The sequence below is a fragment of the Pongo abelii genome, chromosome 13 (assembly GCF_028885655.2).
Source record: "Pongo abelii isolate AG06213 chromosome 13, NHGRI_mPonAbe1-v2.0_pri, whole genome shotgun sequence".
NCBI lineage: Eukaryota > Metazoa > Chordata > Mammalia > Primates > Hominidae > Pongo > Pongo abelii.
The window spans coordinates 19,234,541-19,248,677 of record NC_071998.2 but is presented as its reverse complement, the minus strand read 5'-3'; the positions used below and the strand labels follow the sequence as shown (position 1 = coordinate 19,248,677).

Here is a 14,137-nt window from a genome sequence, read left to right as displayed (position 1 = left end):
TATATCTAAAAGAAAAACAAAGAAACAGAAATAAAATACAAGCTATATATCAAGATAAATTTTGATGTTAAAGAAGGACACAAATAGGTCTTTAAAACATTTGAATGCAGCAGAGAAGAATATTACAAAAGGAAGAAAAGATGACCAAATACAGCAAAAATATCTTCAGAAATCAAAATTCAAACTAGATAATGAAGAGTGCACTTGACATTACATGTCCAAAGCGTTGTCATTATTGTTTTCAAAACCATTAAAGAATACGTTGCGAGGCGAGGAGCCAAGATGGCCAAATAGGAACAGCTCCCGTCTACAGCTCCCAGAGTGAGCAACGCAGAAGACGGGTGATTTCTGCATTTCCATCTGAGGTACTGTGTTCATCTCACTAGGGAGTGCCAGACAGTGGGCGCAGGTCAGTGGGTGAGTGCACCGTGCGCCAGCCGAAGCAGGGGCGAGGCATTGCCTCACTCGGGAAGCGCAAGGGGTCAGGGAGTTCCCTTTCCAGGGGTGACAGACGGCACCTGGAAAATCGGGCCACTCCCACCCGAATACTGTGCTTTTCTGACGGGCTTAGGAAACGGTGCCCCAGGAGATTATAGCCCGCACCTGGCTCAGAGGGTCCTATGCCCACGGAGTCTCGCTCATTGCTAGCACAGCAGTCTGAGATCAAACAGCAAGTCAGCAGCGAGGCTGGGGGAGGGGCGCCCGCCATTGCCCAGGCTCGCTTAGGTAAACAAAGCAGCCTGGAAGCTTGAACTGGGTGGAGCCCACCACAGCTCAAGGAGGCCTGCCTGCCTCTGTAGGCTCCACCTCTGGGGGCAGGGCACAGGCAAACAAAAAGACAGCAGTAACCTCTGCAGACTTAAATGTCCCTGTCTGACAGCTTTGAGGAGAGCAGTGGTTCTCCCAGCACGCAGCTGGAGATCTGAGAATGGGCAGACTGCCTCCTCAAGTGGGTCCCTGACCCCTGACCCCTGAGCAGCCTAACTGGGAGGCACCCCCCAGCAGGGGCAGACTGACATCTCACACGCTGGCCAGGTATTCCAACAGACCTGCAGCTGAGGGTCCTGTCTGTTAGAAGGAAAACTAACAGAAAGGACATCCACACCAAAAATCCATCTGTACAGCACCATCATCAAAGACCAAAAGTAGATAAAACCACAAAGATGGGGAAAAAACAGAGCAGAAAAACTGGAAACTCTAAAAAGCAGAGTACCTCTCCTCCTCCAAAGGAACGCAGTTCCTCACCAGCAACGGAACAAAGCTGGACGGAGAATGACTTTGACGAGCTGAGAGAAGAAGGCTTCAGACGATCAAATTACTCCGAGCTACGGGAGGATATTCAAACCAAAGGCAAAGAAGTTGAAAACTTTGAAAAAAATTTAGAAGAATGTATAACTAGAATAACCAATACAGAGAAGTGCTTAAAGGAGCTGATGGAGCTGAAAACCAAGGCTCGAGAACTACGTGAAGAATGCAGAAGCCTCAGGAGCCGATGCAATCAAATGGAAGAAAGGGTATCAGCCCTGGAAGATGAAATGAATGAAATGAAGCGAGAAGGGAAGTTTAGAGAAAAAAGAATAAAAAGAAATGAGCTAAGCCTCCAAGAAATGTGGGACTATGTGAAAAGACCAAATCTACGTCTGATTGGTGTACCTGAAAGTGACAGGGAGAATGGAACCAAGTTGGAAAACACTCTGCAGGATATTATCCAGGAGAACTTCCCCAATCTAGCAAGGCAGGCCAACATTCAGATTCAGGAAATACAGAGAATGCCACAAAGATACTCCTCGAGAAGAGCAACTCCAAGACACATAATTGTCAGATTCACCAAAGTTGAAATGAAGGAAAAAATGTTAAGGGCAGCCAGAGAGAAAGGTCGGGTTACCCTCAAAGGGAAGCCAATCAGACTAACAGCGGATCTCTCGGCAGAAACCCTACAAGCCAGAAGAGAGTGGGGGCCAATATTCAACATTCTTAAAGAAAAGAATTTTCAACCCAGAATTTCATATCCAGCCAAACTAAGCTTCATAAGTGAAGGAGAAATAAAATGCTTTACAGACAAGCAAATGCTGAGAGATTTTGTCACCACCAGGCCTGCCCTAAAAGAGCTCCTGAAGGAAGCACTAAACATGGAAAGGCACAACCGGTACCAGCCACTGCAAAATCATGCCAAAATGTAAAGACCATCGAGACTAGGAAGAGACTGCATCAACTAATGAGCAAAATAACCAGCTAACATCATAATGACAGGATCAAATTCACACATAACAATATTAACTTTAAATGTAAATGGACTAAATGCTCCAATTAAAAGACACAGACTGGCAAATTGGATAAAGAGTCAAGACCCATCAGTGTGCTGTATTCAGGAAACCCATCTCATGTGCAGAGACACACATAGGCTCAAAATAAAAGGATGGAGGAAGATCTACCAAGCAAATGGAAAACAAAAAAAGGCAGGGGTTGCAATCCTAGTCTCTGATAAAACAGACTTTAAACCAACAAAGATTAAAAGAGACAAAGAAGGCCATTACATAATGGTAAAGGGATTAATTCAACAAGAAGAGCTAACTATTCTAAATATATATGCACCCAATACAGGAGCACCCAGATTCATAAAGCAAGTCCTGAGTGACCTACAAAGAGACTTAGACTCCCACACATTAATAATGGGAGACTTTAACACCCCACTGTCAACATTAGACAGATCAACGAGACAGAAAGTCAACAAGGATACCCAGGAATTGAACTCAGCTCTGCACCAAGCGGATCTAATAGACATCTACAGAACTCTCCACCCCAAATCAACAGAATATACATTTTTTTCAGCACCACACCACACCTATTCCAAAATTGACCACATACTTGGAAGTAAAGCTTTCCTCAACAAATGTAAAAGAACAGAAATTATAACAAACTATCTCTCAGATCACAGTGCAATCAAGCTAGAACTCAGGATTAAGAATCTCACTCAAAACCACTCAACTACATGGAAACTGAACAACCTGCTCCTGAATGACTACTGGGTACATAACAAAATGAAGGCAGAAATAAAGATGTTCTTTGAAACCAACGAGAACCAAGACACAACATACCAGAATCTCTGGGATGCATTCAAAGCAGTGTGTAGAGGGAAATTTATAGCACTAAATGCCCACAAGAGAAAGCAGGAAAGATCCAAAATTGACACCCTAACATCACAATTAAAAGAACTAGAAAAGCAAGAGCAAACACATTCAAAAGCTAGCAGAAGGCAAGAAATAACTAAAATCAGAGCAGAACTGAAGGAAATAGAGAGACAAAAAACCCTTCAAAAAATTAATGAATCCAGGAGCTGGTTTTTGGAAAGGATCAACAAAATTGATAGACTGCTAGCAAGATTAATAAAGAAAAAAAGAGAGAAGAATCAAATAGATGCAATAAAAAATGATAAAGGGGATATCACCACTGATCCCACAGAAATACAAACTACCATCAGAGAATACTATAAACACCTCTACGCAAATAAACTAGAAAATCTAGAAGAAATGGATAAATTCCTCAACACATACACCCTCCCAAGACTAAACCAGGAAGAAGTTGAATCTCTGAATAGACCAATAGCAGGAGCTGAAATTGTGGCAACAATCAATAGCTTACCAACCAAAAAAAGTCCAGGACCAGATGGGTTCACAGCCGAATTCTACCAGAAGTACAAGGAGGAACTGGTACCATTCCTTCTGAAACTATTCCAATCAATAGAAAAAGAGCGAATCCTCCCTAACTCATTTTATGAGGCCAGCATCATCCTGATACCAAAGCCTGGCAGAGACACAACAAAAAAAGAGAATTTTAGACCAATATCCTTGATGAACATTGATGCAAAAATCCTCAATAAAATACTGGCAAACAGAATCCAGCAGCACATCAAAAAGCTTATCCACCATGATCAAGTGGGCTTCATCCCTGGGATGCAAGGCTGGTTCAATATATGCAAATCAATAAATGTAATCCAGCATATAAACAGAACCAAAGACAAAAACCACATGATTATCTCAATAGATGCAGAAAAGGCCTTTGACAAAATTCAACAACCCTTCATGTTAAAAACTCTCAATAAATTAGGTATTGATGGGACGTATCTCAAAATAATAAGAGCTATCTATGACAAACCCACAGCCAATATCATACTGAATGGGCAAAAACTGGAAGCATTCCCTTTGAAAACTGGCACAAGACAGGGATGCCCTCTCTCACCACTTCTATTCAACATAGTGTTGGAAGTTCTGGCCAGGGCAATTAGGCAGCAGAAGGAAATCAAGGGTATTCAATTAGGAAAAGAGGAAGTCAAATTGTCCCTGTTTGCAGATGACGTGATTGTATATCTAGAAAACCCCATCGTCTCAGCCCAAAATCTCCTTAAGCTGGTAAACAACTTCAGCAAAGTCTCAGGATACAAAATCAATGTACAAAAATCACAAGCATTCTTATACACCAATAACAGACAAATAGAGAGCCAAATCATGAGTGAACTCCCATTCACAATTGCTTCAAAGAGAATAAAATACCTAGGAATCCAACTTACAAGGGATGTGAAGGACCTCTTCAAGGAGCACTACAAACCACTGCTCAAGGAAATAAAAGAGGATACAAACAAATGGAAGAACATTCCATGCTCATGGGTAGGAAGAATCAATATCGTGAAAATGGCCATCCTTCCCAAGGTAATTTACAGATTCAATGCCATCCCCATCAAGCTACCAATGACTTTCTTCACGGAATTGGAAAAAACTACTTTAAAGTTCATATGGAACCAAAAAAGAGCCTGCATCGCCAAGTCAATCCTAAGCCAAAAGAACAAAGCTGGAGGCATCACACTACCTGACTTCAAACTATACTACAAGGCTACAGTAACAAAAACAGCATGGTACTGGTACCAAAACAGAGATATAGATCAATGGAACAGAACAGAGCCGTCAGAAATAATGCCACATATCTACAACTATCTGATCTTTGACAAACCTGAGAAAAACAAGCAATGGGGAAAGCATTCCCTATTTAATAAATGGTGCTGGGAAAACTGACTAGCGATATGTAGAAAGCTGAAACTGGATCCCTTCCTTACACGTTATACAAAAATCAATTCAAGATGGATTAAAGACTTAAATGTTAGACCTAAAACCGTAAAAACCCTAGAAGAAAACCTAGGCATTACCATTCCGGACATAGGCATGGGCAAGGACTTCATGTCTAAAACACCAAAAGCAACGGCCACAAAAGCCAAAATTGACAAATGGGATCTAATTAAACTAAAGAGCTTCTGCACAGCAAAAGAAACTACCATCAGAGTGAACAGGCAACCTACAAAATGGGAGAAAATTTTCGCAACCTACTCATCTGACAAAGGGCTAATATCCAGAATCTACAATGAACTCCAACAAATTTACGAGAAAAAAACAAACAACCCCATCAAAAAGTGGGCGAAGGACATGAACAGACACTTCTCAAAAGAAGACATTTATGCAGCCAAAAAACACATGAAAAAATGCTCACCATCACTGGCCATCAGAGAAATGCAAATCAAAACCACAACAAGATACCATCTCACACCAGTTAGAATGGCAATCATTAAAAAGTCAGGAAACAACAGGTGCTGGAGAGGATGTGGAGAAATAGGAACACTTTTACACTGTTGGTGGGACTGTAAACTAGTTCAACCCTTGTGGAAGTCAGTGTGGCGATTCCTCAGGGATCTAGAACTAGAAATTCCATTCGACCCAGCCATCCCATTACTGGGTATATACCCAAAGGACCATAAATCATGCTGCTATAAAGACACATGCACACGTATGTTTATTGCGGCATTATTCACAATAGCAAAGACTTGGAACCAACCCAAATGTCCAACAATGATAGACTGGATTAAGAAAATGTGGCACATATACACCATGGAATACTATGCAGCCATAAAAAATGATGAGTTCATGTCCTTTGTAGGGACATGGATGAAATTGGAAATCATCATTCTCAGTAAACTATCGCAAGAACAAAAAACCAAACATCGCATATTCTCACTCATAGGTGGGAATTGAACAATGAGAACACATGGACACAGGAAGGGGAACATCACACGTCGGGGACTGTTGTGGGGTGGGGGGAGGGGGGAGGGATAGCATTGGGAGATACACCTAATGCTAGATGACGAGTTAGTGGGTGCAGCACACCAGCATGGCACAGGTATACATATGTAACTTACCTGCACATTGCGCACATGTACCATAAAACCTAAAGTATAATAATAATAATAATAAATAAAAAATAAAAAATCAAATAAAAGCTCAAATTAAAAGAAAAAAAAAGAATATGTTGCTAAGCGCAGTGGCTTATGCCAACTTTGGGAGGCCGAGGCAGGTGGATCATGAGGTCAGGAGTTCGAGACCAGCCTGACCAACATAGTGAAATCCCATCTCTACGAAAAATACAAAAATTAGCCAGGCAGGGTGGTGCACACCTGTAATCACAGCTACTCAGGAGGCTGAGGCAAGAGAATCACTTGAACCCAGGAGGCAGAGGTGGCAGTGAGCCGAGATCGCATCATTGCACTCCAGCCTGGGTGACAGAGCCAGACTCTGTCTCAAAAGATAAATAAATAAATAAATAAATAAATAAATAAATAAATAAAAATAAGTGTAATGTTTTGGCATTCAAAAAAATTTCAGATTGTGTTGTAAGTTTCTTTTTTCACATATTTTTAATATAAATTTTTTCATCCCAACCTCGCCCCAGCAGCTCAGCTGACTCCCACCCCGTTTCTCCCTTTCCATTGGACTCTATGACACACGGTCTCATCCAGAGATCTATTTTTCATCACTTATTGTGTTTTTACGCTGAAATTTGATTTTTTTAATAATTCCAACAAAAAAGTCCAAGGGTCATAGACTCCCACTCACATGCCTATAAAGTTGTGTTGTGAGTTTCTGAAATACATTTTAAAATAGAATTCATTTAATTATGAAAATGAAGACATAAAATGAATTTGTATCAAGGTTTTAGTCAAGTAAAGTTAGAGTTAAATCAATTACTAAATGGTTACAATGTTCTACAATACGAAAACCATACCCAGTTGCCTCTTGTTCTAATTCATGATTTTCCTTTCTTATTTGATCCACATTATAGTCCAGTGATGATATTAACTCAAAAAGTTTTCTGAATTCTTCACGTTTTTCTTCAGACTTGAAAAAAAGTGTTTAAAATTATTTTTGTAAAATCTAGAGACCCTCTTCTATCTTAAAAATATTATTTCTCATAAGTTGATGAATAATATGTATTTAGGCAGTTGTATAAAGTGCATTTTACAAACCTGATGCCAATAATGACAGATTTCAAAACCAGTCATTTTCTTAAAACAGCTAAAAAAGATTCACACTTTCATCATTATCTTTTCTGAAATTTAAACTGTCAAAAATGTTTGTTAAAAATGAGAGTTTTTACACATAAAGTACTAAGGTTAGTAAGATAAATTAAGAGTAGTTATATTTACATTTTAGTTTTTAAAGATGCTCTAGAAACATTGTCATTAATAGTTTAAGATATTCCAAGTTAAATTACATCTTACTAAGATGATTTTTAGAAAACTCTTATCTAGTTCCCATTACATTTTTGATCCTCATCTATCTTCAGGCTGAGCTAAACACTGTCATTCTCTGTAAGTATTCACCTGTAGGTTTCAGTTTTTCTCTGTCTCTTAACCATTTCTCTTTAAACAAAGTTTATTTTTTTCTATAATAAACAAATAATAACTTTTGTCTACTTTTTGTGGCTTTTCTATTATCCTGTTTCTCCCCTTCCATTGGACTCTATGACACAGGGTCTCATCCAGAGATCTATTTTTCATCACTTATTGTGTTTTTATATTGAAACTTGAGATAAACCAGTGCAAGGCTCTTTAGAGCAAAACCTAGATAACAGACATCTGGGTTGCTTGGCAAAGGTCATGTGTAATCCTAAGTTATGAATCTGTCACAATTTAATTAATTGTTCTGCCTCTGTATCCGTGCTTTCACACCGCTGTAACTGTAAGCCTGCTTCAAGCTAGCCCACCCCATTTTTGAAGTGTGTATAAAAGTCAAGTGCTGTCTTTGTTCTGGGCCCAGTTTGTCAGATGTTGAGTCAGCTGGGTCTGAGTACACTCGATAAGGATATCCTCCTGTATACACTCCAAGGTCTCTCTCTGGTCCTCCTGATTCTGCAACAGCGTGATCTCCACTCACTGCAACCTCCGCCTTCTGGGTTCAAGCAATTATCCTGTCTCAGCCTCCCAAATAGCTGGGATTACAGGTGCCCACCACCTCGCCCAGCTAATTGTTTGTATTTTTAGTAGAGATGGTGTTTCACAATGTTGGCCACGCTGGTATTGAACTCCTTACCACATGATCTGCCCTCCTCGGCCTCCCAAACTGCTGGAATTACAGGCGTGAGCCACCATGCCCGGCTGCTACTCTTCTTTTTAAATTCTCTCAGAACTCCTAAAATCTCAAAACGGTAACCCGGATTCCCTAATATAAATTTCCGGCTCTGACCTTTTTACTGAGGCCTCTTCCCTCTAGTACACATATTATAGACAATATTCTCAACCACACACTTATACATTGCTACCTGGAGCAGATTACTTTTGTAGATAGTGAATCTTATCTATTTTATGTTGATTCTTATAGATGTTACTTTGAGTACAGTGTTATTTTCTAATCTTGAAGGGGGGCTGTCTTACCCTTAGGATATTCACCAGTATAATTTGTCCTTTCTTTTTCTTTCTTTCTTTATTCCTTTCTTTTTTTCTTTCTTTCTTTCTCCTTCTCTCTCTCTCTCTCCTCTCTCTCTCTCTTTCTTCTTTTTTGGACCAGTATATTTTGTCAATTTTTTTTTTTTTTTTTAGATGGAGTCACACTCTGTCATCCAGGCTAGAGTGCAGTGGTGCCACGTCAGCTCACTGCAACTTCCACCTCTTGGGTTCAAGTGATTCTCCTGCCTCAGTCTCCCAAGTAGGTGGGGCTACAGTTGCACACCACCAGCTAATTTTTGTATTTTTAGTAGAGACAGTGTTTCACCATGTTGGCCAGGCTCTTCTTGCACTTCTGACCTCAGGTAATCCACCCACCTCAGCCTCCCAAAGTGTTGGGATTACAGATGTGAGCCATGGCGCCCATCCCTTTTTTCTTTTATAATGAAAACTTTCCCATGAGAAACAGATTATCAATTGTTTGCCTTTGTTTTCTTTTAAAGAATTTCCTTTTCCATAGAGATATGGCATGATGAACATCTTATTCTAAAGTTTCTTTTGGGGGACACTCAACTATGTCATTGGGAAGCTCCAGTCAAGTAGAGATCTCCCTTCTTCCTAATTGAGATTCTTCATCTCAGAATGGTGTCCACCAAATGTCTTAATCCAGGTAGTCTCCTGCTTAGGAATTCATGAAACAAGAACCTTCTGGAGAAGTTAGAGGCTATTGATTGAGATGGTTTAAAGCTGCCCCTTATTATATGTTTTACTCCCAAGGCAGACATCAAAGTGGCTAATAATTCTATGCCTGATGTCTAACTCAATTCTATGGGAATCTATACAAAACGTTTTATTTATGAGACAGAGTCTCGCTCTGTTACCCAGGCTGGAGTGCAGTGGCTTGACTACTGCTCACTGCAGCCTTGATATTCCGAGCTAAAGCGACCCTCCTACCACAGCCTCCAATGTAGCTGGGATTACACGCATGCACCACCATGCCTCCGCTGTTTAATTTTTTTTTTTTTTCGTAGAGTCAGGATCTCACTTATATTGTTCTGGCTGGTCTCAAATTCCTGGGCTCAAGCACTGTTCTTGCCTCAGCTTCCCCAAGTGCTAGAATTACTGGCATGAGCCACCTCACCAACCAGGTGTTCCATGGAATGGTTTGAGAGGCAGTTCTACACAGAAGCCAGAAGGGCTGGGTCTGCATCCCAGATCTACCAGATACTAGCTGTGTGACCTTGAGCAAATTAATTTTCTGTGTCTCTGGTTCTGTATCTATGAAATGGAGAGAATAATACCATCTATTTCACTGGGATGTTGGGAAGATTAAACCAGGGACTGACATGAAGCACTTAGAAGAGTACGTGGTGCATGGTGAGCTACAGATAAGATTTGCTTAGAAGCACTTAGAAGAGTACATGTACATGGTGAGCTACAGACAATATTTGCTACTAGCATGATAATTTTTGCTGTTTTTTATCTCTTGACCATTGTATGTGTTAGGTGAGTGGCATTTCAATGGAAGTGGTCTCCTATAGATGCACTGAATCAATCTTCACACCACTGAAAGTGGCAGCAAATGGGGAGTGTATAATTTATAGCTTACTCTTCTCTCTGTCTGACTCAGTGGGCAACAGTCACGTATGTACTACAATGTAAACAGCACCTCCTGGACTGAGTAGTACATAACCGACATGACCAGCAGAGACAGGCTGAGCCACGGAGCTGAAAACCCTGGAATCTACTGCTAAATCAGTCTTCTGAATCAATTCCCCCCAGCAGCTGTTGCTGTGGCACTGGCTTCACGAGTACTCTGCTGAGCGCTAGGATTAAGGAGTTGTGCTTTCTTTCATCAGACAAGCTGCAGCCAGAACTGTTCAGCTGACAAACTGGCAACCATCCAGAAATACAGTTTTGGCTGCAGAGTGAAGGAAGGCAAATTTAGATTCTTTTTTCATACTGAGAAAAACATGAGCATTTGATTGAACAATTCTCCTCTATTAGACTAATTGGTTTTAATTTCATATTTAATTGCTAAAAATACACTTAGAATAAAAGATTTACTGTATTAATGTCTCAAAGAAGAAATAATTGGTATGGTATATTTTGTTCTATGCTGAAAGCTGCCAAGCTAAAATATTTTCAATTTATACAAGGACAGGTGACATTCATGTCACATATTATTTTCCCTTTAAGCAAATTTATGTTAAGACAAAATTATCTTCCATCAAAAATTAAAAGCCATGTCAAATTAAGGGCTAAGTTGTTCTGCAGACTGGGCAACAAGTGCTGAGACATAAGGTCAGTGAGAGTCAGAACAGTCAGAGAAAGCTTCATGAAGAGGAAATTGCCTGCCAGGTCTGAATGAATGAGGCTAGATGAGCAGGAACTGAGAAGGCAGGAAGGACCGCATGGGTAAAACTGGTGCTGACATCTGCCCAGTTAACTCTGAGGATAGAGTCCAATGGCAGGGAAATAAAAACATATGTCCATAGGATAACCCGTAAATGAATGTTTGCAACAGCTGTTTTCATAATAGCCAAAAAGTGGAAACAACCTAAAGGTCCATCAGCTGATGAATGAATGGAAAACTGGTGTAGCCATGAAATAGACTATTATTTGACAGTAAGAAGGAATAAACTACTGATATGTGCTACAACATGGATAAAATTCTGAAAACATTCTGCTAAGTGAAAGAGTCAGTCAGAAAGGACTTCATATTGTATGACTTGATGTATATAAAATATGCAGACCATGCAAATCTATGGAGACAAAAGTGGATGGTGGTTGCCTACAACTGGGGTAGGTGGAGAGACATCGAGTGGGGTTGCAGTCATGGCTAAGAGATGTAGGGTTGCTTTTCAGAGTGGTGAAAATGTTCTAGCATTGAATGTGCTGATGACAACACAACGCTGTGAATGTACTAACACAACGCTGTGAATGTACTAACAGACACTAAGTCGTACATTTTAAATGGTTGAACTGTCTGACATGTGAATTCTCTCTCAGTGAAACTGTTTTTAAAATCCCATGGTAGGATGAAGACAATTTTCTGAGCTCTCTATGTTGGATGTACATACACTATCAGATCTGAATATTTCTATGCCATTACAGTATATTTTAAATGAAAGGAAGATGAAGGCAATGCCTAACTTTTCAAGTAGTTTGTAAATTAACCTAAAATGTGTGCAGTTCAAAGAACAGTATGACGGCCTTTCGGTACAAGTTAACCTAGAATCCATGAAATGTATAGGCACAGCTTCTGCGTCCATTCACAAAAGTGAAGAAATAAGACAACTTTCTGGAATATTCCATTAAACATTCTCTTCTGACTTAATCTGGTTTGCCTCGCCAAGGCAATAAGGAAATTAACTAAAAATACTGTTTAACAGGAAAAAAGTCAACTTTGTGTGAGGAATGATGTATCATTCTCAAGTTTCCAAAGAGTAGATATTATAAGAGAAAACATATGCAACTATTTTTCAAAATGGCAGAACAAGAGCCAGAGTTGAAGAAGTACGTACATTATAAAGATAATAAAATGGTAATGATCAATTATAATGAAAATACAAAATCAAGCTGTCCACTGAAATTAGTATCCTAAAACACTTTATATTATTCAACCAGCTACAGATTAACTGTCTACATGTTAAATTCCATACATACTTGACATTCTACTTGAAATAATTTCTTCTTTGAAGCCCATGTCTCATCCAAATTAATATGACAATGTGATGTACCTTCCAGTGGAGACTCTGCCATAGAAAATTTTTTAAGGTGATTGGCCAGTTCTTCTTGAAGTTGTCTCACAATCACCTGACAAAATATTTTTGTTACCAATTTTATAAAGTGACTTATTAAATTGTTAATAATATTTAACTCTAGCATACATCCTTTGAAAATTATTAGCGCACACACAGATTCACTTTCTTTTCCTCATATGTACACTTTCTTCTTTATTACTGAATTCAGTGAGGGACACAGAAGGTGCTATCTTCCTGCCAAATCGGTATTCTCCTATGTGACAGATGGATTCAGCCCGCTATTCATTCAGCTTAGACCCTCAACTCAACCTGAGTTCCTCGCATATTCAGTCGCCTGTTGAAATCCTTCCAACAGATTCCTATCTCAGAATAAAAGTAAAATTCCAACGGCCTTCAAGGCCCTAGGTAACAAGGCCTCTACCTCCCTCCCCGACCTCAGCACCTACAACTCTGTCCTCTACTCACTTCAATCCCACTCTCTGTGAACTCTGCCACCCCTCATTAGGGTGAAAATGGGGAGTCAATGTCAAACTCATAAATCACAGACAGCTACAAGTATCTTTGTACTGGAAAGAATTCTATCCAAATAGTAGTCATTGAGACTTAAAATGTAAATTATGAGCTAATTATTCATAAAAATATTCACAGTAAATTATAAATACCTACCAGTGGGAACACTACATCAAATATTTTTTGCTAAAATTTGCCACATTTATTCCAAATTGTGATTTTATAACAAGTAGAAGTCTTTAAAATACTAAGTGGTCAGAAAAATACATAATGTGAGACTGACATATTTTCAGACTTAAGTCACATTGGTATGAATCAAAACAAAGTTATACCAACTAAAATACATAAAAGAGAAAGCCACTGAAGGAAAAGCATCACAAGACACAGCAACACACTTCAGTTCATCTGGAAAATCTAGAATTAAGTGTCAAAGTGGCTCACTTAATTCAATCTTAATTTCAAAATACACATTTCAGGTACAAGCATTTCCACTTACCCACTTCATTATGGTCTTAAAATGCGGCAACATAAAGACGTTACATTTATTATTTCAGTAGTATAAGACTACATACCTTATCAACACTGCTCTGCATCTACTAAAATTTCATAGGTGACATAACGTCTTTACTCAAAGGAAAGCATCTGTCAGCTCTACCTTTTACCTCCTGGAAACAAAGTATGTTTCCAAGCTGATACAGTAAACACTTTTTTGGTTTACTAAAACAGCTTTGTTGAAATATGATTTTTATTAAAACAGCTTTGTTGAAATATGATTTTTATTAAAACAGCTTTGTTGAAATATGATTTATAGAGTTTATGTTTCAACAAACAGTTCAAAGATTTTTAGTAAATTTACTGTGTCGTGCAACCATCTCTACAATCCAACTTTAGAACATTTTCATCACTCCAGGACAATCCCTAATGCCCATTAGCAGTCACGACCCACTTCCAGCCCCAGGCCTACACAAACATTCATCTTCTTTCTGTCCCTATACATGTATTTCCTGGATGATTCACGTAAATGGAATTATACAGAATGGTAAACACATTTTCATCTATTTATTTTTATATTGAACTAGGTTCAACATATAGCCAGAATGAAATG

At 39.2% G+C, this 14,137-nt stretch overlaps 1 protein-coding gene across 2 annotated transcripts in view; it reads right to left on the bottom strand.

The window, feature by feature from the left end:
• ANKRD18A (ankyrin repeat domain 18A) overlaps positions 1-14,137 on the bottom strand; it is a 57,313-nt gene that overhangs the window by 19,033 nt on the left and 24,143 nt on the right. For both annotated transcript variants that reach the window (XM_063714139.1, XM_054519679.2), the window contains 2 exons: positions 12,425-12,574; positions 7,099-7,211 (listed from right to left, as the gene is read on the bottom strand). In XM_063714139.1, the coding sequence (XP_063570209.1) occupies positions 7,099-7,211; positions 12,425-12,574 (263 nt within the window). The remainder of the gene's footprint in view (positions 1-7,098; positions 7,212-12,424; positions 12,575-14,137) is intronic.